At 40.4% G+C, this 14,757-nt stretch overlaps 1 protein-coding gene across 15 annotated transcripts in view; it reads left to right on the forward strand.

The window, feature by feature from the left end:
• The window catches only part of SOX5 (SRY-box transcription factor 5), a 649,313-nt gene that overhangs the window by 498,463 nt on the left and 136,093 nt on the right, over positions 1–14,757 (forward strand). For 8 of the 15 annotated variants that reach the window (XM_069806597.1, XM_069806598.1, XM_069806600.1 and 5 more), the window contains 3 exons: positions 1,001–1,173; positions 3,669–3,737; positions 6,676–6,702. In XM_069806597.1, the coding sequence (XP_069662698.1) occupies positions 1,001–1,173; positions 3,669–3,737; positions 6,676–6,702 (269 nt within the window). The remainder of the gene's footprint in view (positions 1–1,000; positions 1,174–3,668; positions 3,738–6,675; positions 6,703–14,757) is intronic. The other 7 variants (XM_069806605.1, XM_069806594.1, XM_069806596.1 and 4 more) reach the window with 1 other exon arrangement.

Raw genomic sequence — 14,757 nt, forward strand, 5'->3', positions numbered from 1 at the left:
TGAAGATATCTGTGGATTAGCTGCTACACATATTTTCTGGTCTTTCAAATTCAAAGTAAAATGATCCTGGGTATACTAATAGTGCCATTTTTTGTTTTAGTGATGAGTCATTGCTTTTAATTTTTCTTGGAATTTTTTCTTCCCTTCCCTTATAACCACTGTCCTTCTGGGTAGAAGAATTTTTACAGAATGATTATGAGAGCGAGGTAGTCAGTTCCTCTGTCTGTGTCTGCTGAACTCTCCTATAAAAAGCATCTAATGACAGTACAAATGGGAGAGATGGTGAGTTGCATTTAACTCAGTTTTTCTGATATGTTTATGCAAGACTTCTTCCTTTAAAAATACTTGTCAGTGGCAGCAACAGCAATAGTAGTTAGTGACAATTTAAACACTATGTAATTTCATCCTAATCAGGGCAGCTGTAGATGATATAACAGGTAGCGTCCTGACAGCTGTTGTGTGCTGAGCTAGTAACAGTGAGAAAGCTGGGTGTGGGGAGCTAGAGAGGTATCCAGCACCCAGGAGACTTCTCTGTTTCCCCTTGATTATAGAGGGATGTTAATACACACCTTACAGTTGTGGTAGGCGTCAAAAGCATTCATGTGTCTTTGTCATAAGTTTCTGACAAAAATGTAATTGTCTTTCAAAACTGGAAGTGTCAATTTTGATCTCTATGAAATGTAAACAATGTTTAAAATTTCAAAACAGGCAGTATTTTCCCCCCTGTTAATCTCATAAAAAGGTGACAGAAAATAGATGAAAGGGCAAGGAAACATTGAAGGGGGACACCAGATCAAAGCCTGTGTACAGAATTATCTTCCATGGCTCATTTTCCTGTAGAGGGGAAGGTCTTAATGCGCAGTATATTGCAATATGCTCCTGCTCTTTGGTTCTACTAAGACTATGCTAATAGTGAAGCTGCAAAATAAAAACCTGGCTAGCTCTAAATTTCCTCTCTTCTCTTTACCTTTTTTTTTTTTTTTCACCATATGATGCCCAGGGACTCCAGAAAGCCTCGCTGAGAAAGAAAGGCAGCTCATGGGTATGATCAATCAGCTGACCAGTTTGCGAGAACAGCTGCTAGCAGCTCATGATGAACAGAAGAAACTGGCTGCATCACAGATCGAGAAACAACGCCAACAAATGGAGCTGGCTAAGCAGCAACAAGAACAGGTGAGTGATTATTATAGTGGCTTTCAGCGTAAATAATTTTCTAGGAGGACTTTCCAGTCGTTTATCTTCTAGGGTTGATACTCTCGAGTTTGCTCTCCACCCAGAATTTTTTTCCATTTGTTTTCTTAGGTGAAGGAAGTTTGAACAAAAACATATTGGAAGAATGCTTTAATTTGCAATATATAAAACAAGGAATACTCTTGTCTTATAAAGATACACCTTCCATTTTGGAGGTATTCTCTTCCAACAGTTTTTTTTTTAAATAAGTGTAAATAAGCATGCAAATTCAGCCCTCCTGAATAATCTTCCAATGCTGCTTGAATTCAGTGATGCTGAATAGGTATAAAAGGAACAAAATGCAGCACTTGGATTGTAATGTGAGAAACTAAAAGGTTGGTTTTGCCAACTGTGGAAGAAAGTGGGGGAGAAGAATATAAAGTCAGTGAAAAAGTGTGACTTTCTTCTTCTACACTTGAGAGGCTTGATTTTCAGCTCTTGCAAATATGCCCTCCACTGAAAATGCAAAGGTTTTCACATGTGAAAAGTTCCAGTGTGCATACACGGACACTTGACATTTTATGCAAGAACGTAACTTCTGTAACAGATTTGCACCATCCAAGTTTTAACAGAAATGAATGTCCATTTTTGTACCCAAACATGAGCAGAGAATACCTAGATGTCTGGTTTAAAATTTTGTCAGGAGTCCATACTGATACTTCTTACCTGAAAGTGTTTTGGTCTGCCTGACCATTATTTCAGCTTGTAATGAAATTTGAGTTTATATCATAGAATTGCAGCTATGTGAATTTTATGAAACTCACAGAATTCTTTGAAATAAGTCATAGTGGTCATATTCAATGTTTGTATTGTACCAAGCAAGTCTTAATTTTCTAAACTTCTGCTGACATCTTCAGACATTTTAGCCTTGGTTTTCCCTATTTTTTATTGTAATACTGTGTATTTTGGCCTCACACCTGAAATGCTACATAGGGAGAACAGGAGAAGTGACTTACCTATTAAACTAGAGAATTTATATCACACTGTTGTTTACATGCAGAAGGTAAATGAAGGTGTGAAAGTGGAATTGGCAAGATTCTTCCACGAGGAGACATCCTGCAGGAGCCATTTCCTTTGCCCTACCTTTTAAAGTCACTACTGCTACAGGATGGCTGAATGATCTGAGAGTAAAAAAGAAAATGGAGAGAATGGAAAGAGGCAGTAAGAAATCCTGCAGGTTTATTATTAGGGTTTCTTTTAATTTAAGAAATTATGTATAATTCTGCATTATATAGAAATGAAAATAACCAAGCTTTCAAAAAAAGGTATTGATAAAAATTATGTTGGTTGCTTAAAGAGAGCCTCTAGAAAGAAAACACTTATTTAATCTTTTAGATGTGGGATTAACTATGAGTGAGTGTTTCTTATGCTAATAGTTTAATAATAGAAGTGAAAGAGAATACCTAAGGGGAAGAATGCACAAAATTCCTCCCAGTAAGTATGTGTAAGTTCCCATCTGACCCTTAGGTGTGTACACGTACCACAGGGGAAGGGCAATACTCCTAATGTTTGTACTGCTGCGCTAGCTATTGGTGAGAACAGAGCTTCTGTTATGACTCAAATGAAAGTTTTTCAAGTTTGCTTTGTAAATTTGAGGTGTGTCATGGTTTATCTCCATCAGTCCTCTGAGAATTCTAATTTGGTTCCTTTACTGTCTGCTTTTTCCTTCACTGTATGTAAAATGTGTCTGCAGTAAGGTTCCCAATCATTTAGTCAATGGAGAGGGAGGATGGAAGTCCTTATGGAAAATGCACATGACTGAGAGGAGACTTAAGATGACTCCATCAACTTCTATAAATCAGTTTCAGTGTTGAGCTGTGTAGCCTTGCACTGCCCCCTTAGTTCCATTCAGCTGACAAACACATTGACGAGTCAGTGATTTTCCCAAACCCGGTTCCACTCTCTTTGTGTCTGTTTCTGCATCACGGAAATAGGCATGCTAATACCTTCCTTCTGGGTGTCAGATTTCCTTTTTTTTTTAATTTTTGAATAGGTGGTGCCAAACATAAAAGGAATATTACTGTCCATCATACCTTTTTGTCTTTCCTGCCTTCTCCTACTATTTTCCAGTTTCTCTGCCAGTATTGTTCTTCCTCCAGCAAGTTGGAGTGCATGAGTGCTCACTTTTGGGGGATTTGGGGATTTTAGCAGTGCCATTTCAGATAGTGAGAGAGGAGAGATTTTTGCATCAGTCCTTCTCTTGATACCCAGCACAACATTTTCCATAATATTCCCTTTCAGACTAGTATTAGCTATGAATTGCTCCTGAACATGAGCCCCTTGCTTCAGCGGCAGTCGAGGCTGCTGCCACACGTACTTGAAGGTTTCTTCGCTTAATAGAGCAGTTTAAAGAACCAAGCAGGGTGGAAGTATCCTGCATACCAGCTCCAGGAATGGTGATACATACCTCACGTTTCTTCTGTGCAATTTCTCCACAGATTGCAAGACAACAGCAGCAGCTCCTGCAGCAGCAACACAAAATTAACCTTCTTCAGCAACAGATCCAGGTCAGAGACTGCATCTCCACCTGTGCCCCTGTTACCTCACTTTTCTCCTTTCCATTTCCCCATGCTTTCCCTCAGCCGTTATTGTCATAGTTTCTTTAAGAATGTCTGCAGATGGCTTACTTCTTATTTATGGAAACATGTGAGTGAGGATGTTACCTGTCATTAAGCAGAAAAGGTCAGTTTCTGGAAGGCCTTGTACGATTAACGCGGCTCCTATAGCATCAGGGAGCAGATGTGAGAGGAGCTGGTCATGTGAGCAAGGGTTTGCCGGACCAAGTCCTCTTTCAGCTGTAGGTCAGGAGTGGCAAAAGTGTGCCCAGAAAGAGTTGGGTTGGAATGGGTCTCCTACACCTCTGTTTTTGAGATTTTGCAGAAGCAGTTCTCTTCAGTGATCGGTAATCAGGTGTACCACCTTCCCTCTGCCCCAGGTATTCAAAGTCCGGAAATTTTCAACACTTAGGGTGAAGTATTGTCTGAATGAGAAACTGGTGAAAATGTTGGTTACACTGTAAGTCCTAGGTGTCTACAGGTTTACTCCTAGTAGTAGAAAAAAGCTGTAAACTCAGGATAACCAGTAAACTTTATTTAACCTCATTTTTCCTTAAAGTATTCAGAAGTTTCTTTTCATGCCATTGACTGTATTTCACTACTTTTCTTCCATGTGTATATATGCATGACCCTGTTTTGGGAATAATGCAAATCAGTTTGCCCATGAAGGTTTTCACAGAATGACAAAGGAGGGGTTTGACATTTTATAGATACCTAGAATCATGGTAAAATCTCTGGCTGTTTAAGTATGCAGTTATGTATAGAGCATTGCAGGTCACTGTGAAAGTGGATGCTATGTTCTGTTTGTTCAGTAACAACAGGATTTTCCTTCCAAAGCTTCTCTTCAATGTTTCAAAATTAGTTGCCTAAAATTATGGGCCATAACTCATCTAAGAAAACTTAATTCCAGCAAAATCAGAGGAATTGTATGGCTTCCCACTAGAATAAAAACTGACTCTACCATTTCAGAGGATATTCTGTCAGTATCAGGACTTGTGTAACTACAATAAACCTCTGGGGAAGGTCCACCCCTCCGTTATAAGGCAACTTCTATACAAGATGTGCTTTGCTGAAAATAATTTTGAGATTGATAGGGCCTGGCTTGGTCTTGACCTGTTTGATTTTTTTTCTTCTTTAAATTTGTGTGTGGGAGGGATTTTTCTTTATTGCTGTATCTTTAATAAGACTTTAAAAGAAAAACAATAGTAGAACTTCTACAATAGCAAGGAAAGTATTTACATTTTTAGCATTTAGCTATGGCAGTGAGAGAGGAAGTTGTTTTATAACCAGTAAACAAAAATAAATTGAAGTAACATGATTTGACCCCAACCCTTTTAAGTTTTAAGGCCTTGTAGATAAGAATGAAGTATGTTGTTTTTAGGGTAGTAGAGAACACTGATTATTGATAATGAGATATAGAGCCTTTCATCTCCTGATCCCTGGTCCAAGTTTGACCTGAGTCAGTAGTAAATGAAAGTCAGCTAGCTACTATCTGATACAAGCTGCAAGCCTAAGAAATAATTTGGAGGTCTGTCTCATGGGATTTCAGATGAAATATTGACCCTGCTGAGGTCAGAATTTCACCTCCAGGGTCCACTTCACACAAAACCCATCAGATTTGGGGCACCCTCCTTTTGGATGGTTGCACGATAAAGGTCAAGAACTGAACAGGCAGAGACACAATACTGTCCTCTTATTCCCACAGAGATGATCTGTATGTCGTGAAATTTTGCTACACTGCCTGCCTCTTGACCATTCTGCGGTCTGTATGGTCCTGAAGTCTCATGAACCCTGGTTGCAGTTCAGTTGCTGTGAAGTCACTGATAGGAAAAAACATATTAAAATAAAAATAATCCTTATTGACAGTGAATACAAAGCAAAGCATTCTTTCTCAATTGCATGCTTAGTTGACTGTTAGAGAGAAGAAACAATTCCTGAAGAAATCTTCCTTTATATATAAATTGAGACAATGAAGTCACCCTAACATGCCCATGTTTAAAATGGTGTGTGAGTTTACAATCAGGTTATGGTAGGTGGAACAAAACTGTGACATGAATGTAGCTGTGAGTTCAGCTTTTCTGACCTTGCCCTAATTAATCTAACAGGCTCCTGTCACATTGGCCCAGAGTTTTTAAATAGCATTAGATTTATTGACAGGGAGATATTCGTAGAAAGTCTGGATAACTATTTGACTTATGTGCAATTGAATGATTAGGCTGCATTTATGAACACAACCTATTTATGACAAAGGATTCGTTTTACTTGAGCCAATTTTTTCTAAGCTTGTAAGAGGAGTTGCCATAATTCCAGATAAATTATTACACAGAAAAAAGCTATTGAAATATTGTATCGAAAACATAATACCCTAAGGTTAAAAAAAAGCACAACCTGCCTGACCCCATGATTTATGACTCCTTTCTCTAAGTGCGCTAACTTGGAAACAGTTCCCTCTCTCCTTACCCCAGCATGCAGTCACCGATACGCAATACATACGCAGGGAGAGACTGCAGCATGTCTCTCCTCCTTACAGGACTGCAAATGCTGAGGATAACTACAGCCCAATTAAACTAGCCACTTCTGTGATGCTGACGAAAGATGTGTTAGCTACTTGAGCTTAGAAAAATGTACCTGGCACATGAGTCTCTAATAGACGTTATGTCTTTTTCAAGTCCATCTCTTCTGAATTAACTGGAAGGAGGTGTCACTAACGCAGAAGACAAACGGCTTGTCTTCGTATAGAGAGTTAAGTAAAGAGATAACGCTAAACTGGAGAAAATTTGCAGTTTAGATTAAATTTAAGAATCTGTATGACCTCAGAATGCTAAAATGTGATCTAGACAGGATTTTGTGTTTTAGTAAATGTTTATAATTTTTTTTTTCTGCTTTTTAGGATGTTCTAGACCTAATTTGTGAAGAGGTTTGACTTTCTTTGAATAATTAACTAAACCTCCCCCCATCTTATTTTATGCCATTTGGAAATGCATCCTCCCGTGCACACTGCTTTCTGTTCTATTTAATCTTCGTGTGTATGTGTATTGAAAAGGTTTTCGCTTTTAACAGTTTCTGCCTGCTGAGTATTTGGGGTCTTCTCCCCTGCACAGCTCAGTCTTGTTCTTTTACCAGAAATGAAACTGGAATGCATGTTCTGTCAACTCTTGTGTATCGACAGCCCCAAAGGTCTCAGGCTGTGTTTCAGAACAGCTCTGTAGCGATCTGCAGCTGTAGAACAGGCTGAGGAGAGAGCATGCAGACACCAAGTACAGCTCAGCAAGTTCTTGGACTAAATCTAGTCTTGTCGTTCAGGGCCTCAGGGGAACTCTCATGGTGACCTCCTCGTCTTCTTTTGTGAGGCCACAATCTACTTCCTGGTGTCCTTGCTCTAGAACATGGCGAAGTCTGGGGCTCTGTAGCTGTCACATCAGGTGGGCAGAGAGTGAAAGAAACTTGAAGGCTAGATGCTCCTTTTTGATGACGCTGAGGTCGTCCCCGCGACAGGCAATGAGCGTGCGTGGTGTTCTGCCTTGAGGGGTGTCTCTGAGATGCAAAGTTTTGTGGGGTGGTGTAGTTTACACCTTCCACTTGCTCAGAGAAAAAGTCTAGCCCAGGTTGATGATTGAATAGTTTTCTCTGAAGCTCAGTGACGAATGTCACTTTAATTGAACTATATTTAAAATGAAATATGGTTGTTAAAATTCATAAAGCAATTCATATTCAGTAGGGCACTGTTGATAAAATAGGTCAACCTTGCAGCCTAAATTGTGATAAAACTGATGCTGCTAATCTCACGATTTTGTGGAAAGCCTGACAGTGTTTTATGTTTTTCCCTGAAGCCCCAGCTCTTGGAGTCATGTGATGACAAAAATGCCAGCTTTCATTTCTTCAAAATGTAAACTTCCAGCTCTCATATTTCCAGGCAAAATCTGAAACCATGAGCACTACAAGTTCCAAAATTAGAAGGCAAACAAAACGGAGGCCAAATGTTGTTTTTTAAACTGTTCTGATTTTTAGTCAAAATTTTTTTTGGAGAGCCCAGCTCAAGATCTTGGAACACTTCAGGTTGCCAATAATGTAAAACGAAGATCGCAAAGCAGCAAGAAGCAGCAGCGCTGCTTTATGATGTCTCCGCTGTTTGGGCCACAGTTTTGTTTGACTTTTTAGTTTGATACTGCGGGTACTTGGTTACTAATTTGTATTTGTTTCTGAGTGACATACTTAGCCCAAGGACTGGGTGCTCTCTGAAACTTGAGAGCAATTCCTGCCAGGCAGCAACCATTGGACGACTCTGTGTGCTCTCACTTCTCTTTGCTTCAGAGCTAGAGGCTTGCCAGGAGATGTTCTAACAGGAGACCTTTCCTGTTAGAGAGGTTGGACCTCTGAAGAACGAGAGGATCCTGACTAAATTCTGAAGCAAAGCTAGACAGGCGTGCCTCTAGCCCACTCCCCCTGCCAGGCGGGACGTGACTTCTGCCTGGCACCTGGCCGGATGGCGCGGGCAGCTCCAGAGCCTGGTGGCAGCGGGCCGGCCTGCCGGGGGGCCTGCTCCCAGGCGAAAAGCTTACCGCGGCCTAAACGGCCTCGGGCTTTGCAGGCCCTTAGCAGCTTGTCTGGCAGGGAGCGTTCCCTCTCTCCCTACCCCAGCACCGTGGGCACCACGGCCCGCCAGATTCCGTGCCCCTTTGGGCTGCAGGCTTCCTGGCTCTCCTCAATCCCTCAGCTGCTCCGAGTGTCCTCCCGGCTCCAAAAAGGCTTTCCTTTTTGAGTCTGGATCCAGATTTCCATCCTCCCCCGCCCCGCTGTCAGCTGGCTGTGTCCCTTTCCCCATGAGTTGTGTGTTGGTAGATGGAGAGGCCTGGCTGCGCTAGTATGTTCCCAAATCAGAATATTCCCATTCTCATTAAGTTCTGAGGTTTAAGGTGTTGTTCCAATTTGGAATGTAATAAAATCTTGAACACTTGGAATTTCCTGCAGGATGGTTAGTCCCTTTTGTAGCCAGATCTATTTTTCAAAATCTAGCTATATTTTTGGGGAGGAAAGAAGGATTTGGTTTCTGAGTTACACAGAAGTTCAGAAAAATATTTCTTAAGCTTAACACGCAAAGTTTTGAAATGACACAGTTGTTATTGTCAAAACTTTCCAAGCACCAAGAGTCTCTGGGTTGATTCCAGTCTTCCAAAACACTGGTAAAGAGACCTGCTTCCAGAGTACTTTGGGTATCATAATTTACCCACACAGTTATCTGTGGTGATAACTTTTTGTTGTTGTTGTTTAGATTTGTTGTTGCTTTTGAACTCCTCAGGTGAGCAATCATCTGTTATCCACAACTGGCTGAATGATGTTCAGGCCTGTTTGTGTTCTCTTTGTTTGAGAAAACATTGAGATTTTGATTGACCTGTTTCAGATGAAGTTTAGTTGTAAAAAGTACCAGTTTCTCTTGTTGTGAGAAGACACAGACCATTTGACTGTACATAAAGAAATGTGAAGATTTGTTCCCTGCCACAACAAGTTTGCACTCTAAATTATGCTTCCAACACAGCTTATCCTTCCGTTTTCTGTCTCCTGCTGGAAAACAAACTCCAGCAGGCCACTCTGTGAGCTAAATACTTGGAGTACTTTGTGCCTATAACAAAGAGGGTAGAGATCCTTACCCTTAGTCCTTGCCCTGCTGGTGTCTCCTCCGTGCAGCCATAAGGACTTGTAACCCAGAGTTCTCTAGGAGGCTTTAAAGGGCTGTAGATGATGAATCCTTCATTCGAGATACAAAAATGAACAACCACTACACAAGCGCTTGGTTACAGATTTAGTCATGTCTGTTGCTTCTGTGTTACCACTTTTCCTGGGAATTCTGATTTTCTAAGAAGTCAGTGACAGCAGAGCAGTGCTTCGTGGTGCTACAACCCCTTTGCAAGCCATTGCACAGCGGAACAGTATTAGTTCTTCCGTAATTAGAGTCCTCTTTGCATATCAGAGAGAGGTGAGGACAAAAGGTTTCCTTGGTAGACAATAAAGCTGTTGAAGTGAGGGCCTGATCCAACTCCCACTGAACATGGTGAAAAGGCTCTTATTCATGTTAGTGGGAGTTTAATGAGACCTTTCTTCAGTAGGAAACTGTGAGAAACTATCTTCCTTCTCACTCTGCAAAATGTTTTCAGAACAGTCTCTGTCCACTGAGACGGTTTGGTTTTTGTTTTGTTTTTTTGCCAGTATGGATATGACAAGCTGTGACTGCACAGTCAAACTGAACAGGCTCGTAGATTGGGGACATTTTGTCCAAATTCATCATGTGTCAGGAGCAGCTGTTTTCCTGCAACTTATAAACATGGGCATACTGGATTCAGTGAGACAGGCCCAAGAAGGAGTCACACTGCAGCCTTTCCCATGACTTTGCAACCTCTTCCCAGACAACTGAGGTTGCCGGCAAAGAGGCTAAACAATTGTTTCTCACAAAAGCTCTGCAGCTGATGTCCTATCAGTTATCAGAATAACTCGCCTGTCCCTTGAGCAGGAAGAAGCCCCTGGGAAATTAATTATTCAAAAAAAAACAACCAAAAAAACCACACACAAAAAAAAAAAGAAAAAAGGCAAGGTTGGGGGAGGAAATAGGGAAAGGGAGGAGTGAAAAGCAAAAACTAGGCTAGCAGTCAGAATGAGTTAATTGCTTGCTGGCCTCTCAAGTTCAGCAAATGACCTGTCTGTTTGGCTGAAGGGTATGATGCGTGTACTTCAGACTAAGCTAGGGCTCTTCACTTTCTTCCATTACTGTATAAGTTAAGTTATGTAAAAAAATTGCAGAGGTGTTTATCTACACTTACTTTGGTACAGAGCAACATTTTGCACCAATGTACCACATCTTTACTTCCAAAGGTTACCTGTAGAGCAAGCACCTACAGATAATTTGGTCTCAGGCCTTTCCTACACTCTCATACAGTCCAAATTTGCTGACTGGTGTAGCTGCACCAGTGCCGACAAGGAGAATTTGCTTGGGATTCGTACAGCTAGAATTTATTGAGATTGCAAGGGCATGTTTTCATCAGATAAGTTGGCTTTTTTGCCTGTGCGGAGCTACATGATTGCAACAGCACTTCCTGATAATGAAGCTTTCTCCAATGTTACCAGTCCAAATGTTCTAAAATTATGAGATTGTTTTGAACTTTATGACTTTTTTCTTGCAATTTTAGCATCTTTTCTTAATTTCCTTTTTGTTACTGAGCTTTCAGTGTTCCCATTTTCCAGTTCTCTCACACAATCAGAAGGGAGGGCCAGAAACTTATTTTTATTAAAAAAACAAAACAGAACACTGAAACACCCAAAATAATCTAGCAGCTAGGACTGTAAGAAAAATGCCAGCAGTCAAATACAGTCATCGCAGCTGGCAACATTGTGCTCCAAGGCCTCATCTTGGTCCCTCTTCCCTTGGCAAGCGTTCTCTCAGAGACTTCTCTTTCCAGGACCCTGTCTGTCTTTTTGTTTTCAGATCCCCTCTCCAATTTCTGTATCTCTTTGAGGCACCCTGCAACTTTGACCACTTCCTTCCACTTCCAGCTCCCTGACCTTGTGCTACTGAGCAATCTTCCTTATGCAGCTGCCCACTCTCCCTCATCATCTCCTCCTTTCTCCCAGCCCTCCCTTTTCTTTTCCCTCCTTGTCATTATTTCCACAGTCTTTTTAATAATTTTGGTTGGCCTTTTATTGGCTATAGAGCACATGTATGTCATCTTGTGAATGTTTTTGTTCAACATGCGTGGGGCGGTGTACCTGTGTGCTGTGTTCACGTTTGTGTACCCGTGCAGGTATTCACAAAGCAGGCAGCAGAGGTACAGAAGGTACCACGGTAGTTTGTGTAAGTGGCTTGAGAAGCTGAACGTGAACTCTTCATGGCTCTGATCTTGTCCGTATGGAGTGTGTGTAGTCATGAGCACTTTTGTTGTGCAGCCAAAAAAGGCTGCTACTGCTGCCTCTGCAGTAAGGTAAAGCAGGAGATAACAATAAATTTTTTACTGCTCACTGGCGGAGGTGTTTAGGATGTGTTTTCTTTATATCTTCATCCGCCCCTAATTGAAGATGCTTTAAAATTGAATGACTAGCAGTCAAAACGTGTTTGCTTCAAGCTGAGAAGAAAAATGCTGGTGTCTCTGCTTCCAAACTGATTGCGCTTTGTACACAACTGACAGCCACAGTCACTTTGAGTGACTGATAAGTGGGAAGCTTTGCCACTTATCAAGGAATGCACGCTGAAAAGAAAGGACTGGAGCCGTTCAGATGCTTTGGCATGTTCAAAATAACATCTCACATCAGTCAGACTCAGAGGCACTAGGAGACATTTCAAAATAAACTTTATATCTATCTATCTATCTATCTAGAGGCAAAGATTCAATTTAACAGACAAATCACTGTGTGGCATCACATTGGCTCTGAAAATGAGAACATCATTATAAGGGTCACCAGTTGCAAAATGACTCAGCTGCATAATTTGAGATCTTTTATTGTAGGGTCTCCCCCCCAGAACAAAACTAAATTTGAAAATTCACAACTGTGTATCATTCTTGTGATTTCTGTAAATTGGGGGTTTTCATCCCTGTTGACCAAGTAACACTTGACTTATATAGCAGGTGACATCCCGAAGGATCCCAAAGAGAATGAAACTCTAAGCCAAATTCAGATCTCATTTATTTCCTTTTCAGTATTATGGAATATGTTTAGGATTGCCTGGCTTTAATTAAACTCACAGAATGTTTTTTAGGGTTATTTAGGAGTTACTGTGCTTTTTAGTGATACATAGCATGAACAGAAGATGGAACGGCTTTTGGTACATGTTTGTAGGTGATACTATTTGCTGATACTTACATTAGGAGATTCTGACCTGCAGGAGCTGAGGTGAGAGGGTACTTTTTCTTGTGCTGGCTCTGTAATGACAGCAGTAACAGCCAGTGTAGGGTTGGGTTGGTCCACTGGAGGTCGTAATGTTTCAACCTGCCTTAGCAAGCATCATAGGAGTTAACCTGATGAGAGCCCTCCCTGCAAACATTGTGTAGAAATACAAGGACACATACTCAGAGCTGAGATGGGATGTGGGTCTTCGCGTAAAATGGAGAACAAGGAGATACAAGCAAGTAGTGTGTAATTTCCCAAATTGGAATTTGGACAGGAGATACATAGTGTTGACCTGTGTCTGCTAGTAGTACTTAAACAAAAAACTGCGGCCAGGTTTGCACCTCTTATCCTAGCAACATGGGGAGTGTCAATGTATAAGGACCATTATCTTTTGTTATGATTTTAAGCACTGCATCAGGGCATCTAACTTTGCCTAGCTCGTTCTATCCAAAATGGTTGCTTTTCTAACCAAAGCGGCTCTGTTTGAGATACAGGTTATATTTGGCATTCCAGAGTTGCTACCAGCACCCATACCTGTATCAAGAGGGAGAAATTTGAGCATCATTGAGTTTTTACTGGAAATTACTTGCTTTTCTGATTCATCTCTTGCCATGTGAAGTGGTCACGACTTCATTTTGATGGCTCATTCAAAACAGAGTACTTCAAACTCTGCTGGAATAATGGCTTAAAATGATTCAGAGGGAAAAGTATGGTTCCACCTACACCACTGTCTTCATGACCTTGGATTTTCCTCAGACATCTGGCATCCAAAAGCTGATGATGCCTTACCCTGCATAGTTTAGGAGACAAGATGAGCTCACCATTGGTGGTAATAGCATGCAAGAGGCCAAGGGGAACAGTTTTGGTTTTGTTGTCCGCTTTTTGTTGCTTATCTCCTACTGAACTGTATTGTATAAATTAAAGTGGAGGGCAATTACTTACGCTTGGTATTTGTAAGAAGGGTAAATGAAATAGTTAAATCATTTGAAGGGTAGTGATTGAAGCGGCAATGTGAGTGAAGCCTGACTTGGAAGTTTGGAGAAAGAGAGGGAAAGGTACAGTTGTCTTGTGGAAGCCTCTGTTGAGCAAAGATGAACTGGAGAGTTACGGATCTCATGCTAGCTGTCTTTATTTTGCATATTGTATATAGTATCCATTTAAGTTCAACTTCCACATACGAAAGTTGAATAAAATGTGTAATGGGTAAATAATTGTAAGGAACCATTTCAGATTTTTGTTCAAATTGGTTTTAAATATGCTTTGAAGAGGCTAAGAAGTAAATGCCAGTTTCTTGTATTTAGAAGTTAAATAAAAGAATTTAGTTCCAAGAGAAACATAATAAAGTTACAAGAACTGAAATGAAGACTTATGTGAAAGGTAATAATAATAATTAAATGGGACAAATTTAATTCACAGTACTTGGAGTTTATAAATACTTGACACAGTGAGGAAACTAATTTTAAAATATGTATATTATAAAATAGTTTTTATCAGGTTTGACTTCTTTGAAAGACTGATAGTGATAGTGTTCAGCAAATTATTCTAAATTTGAAACTTGGATGGTTTTGACAAAATTGTTCATAGATGGCAATTTAAAATGGATTTACACAGAAATGATCAAGAGATTTCTATACTTTGGTATGCTGTGAAAATTGTATACAAGGAAATAGATTAGTTAGGTGATGAAGCAAGGCATTTGAAAGTTACAAGTGCCAGAATTAGGTTAAATAGGTATCTTTATTTTATTCCTACGTGTCTCTGTCATACATATTGAATAAAAAATGGTATCCCAGGGGAGCAGAATTATGTGATAATATAACTGTAGACCGTACTCACAAGAGGGAAAATGAAAATTATGTTGACAACCTTAATTCTGGCATTCCCTAATGTCTGAGTCCTTGTTTTTTCATCCAAAGTAGCATTATTTTAACTGTGTTTCTATGTGGTTTTGATGGCCATGAAAGCCCATAATACTGATATACCAACCACCTATAGCGTATTGCCAGCGCAGCTTGAACCTTGAAATGTCAGCATGGGAGAAGTGCCAAATGTCAGTTGAGTACAGGAGAAATGCTATGGTCTCCTGGGCTAGCAGGAGAAAACA

The sequence above is a fragment of the Haliaeetus albicilla genome, chromosome 19, assembly GCF_947461875.1.
Source record: "Haliaeetus albicilla chromosome 19, bHalAlb1.1, whole genome shotgun sequence".
Taxonomy (NCBI): domain Eukaryota; kingdom Metazoa; phylum Chordata; class Aves; order Accipitriformes; family Accipitridae; genus Haliaeetus; species Haliaeetus albicilla.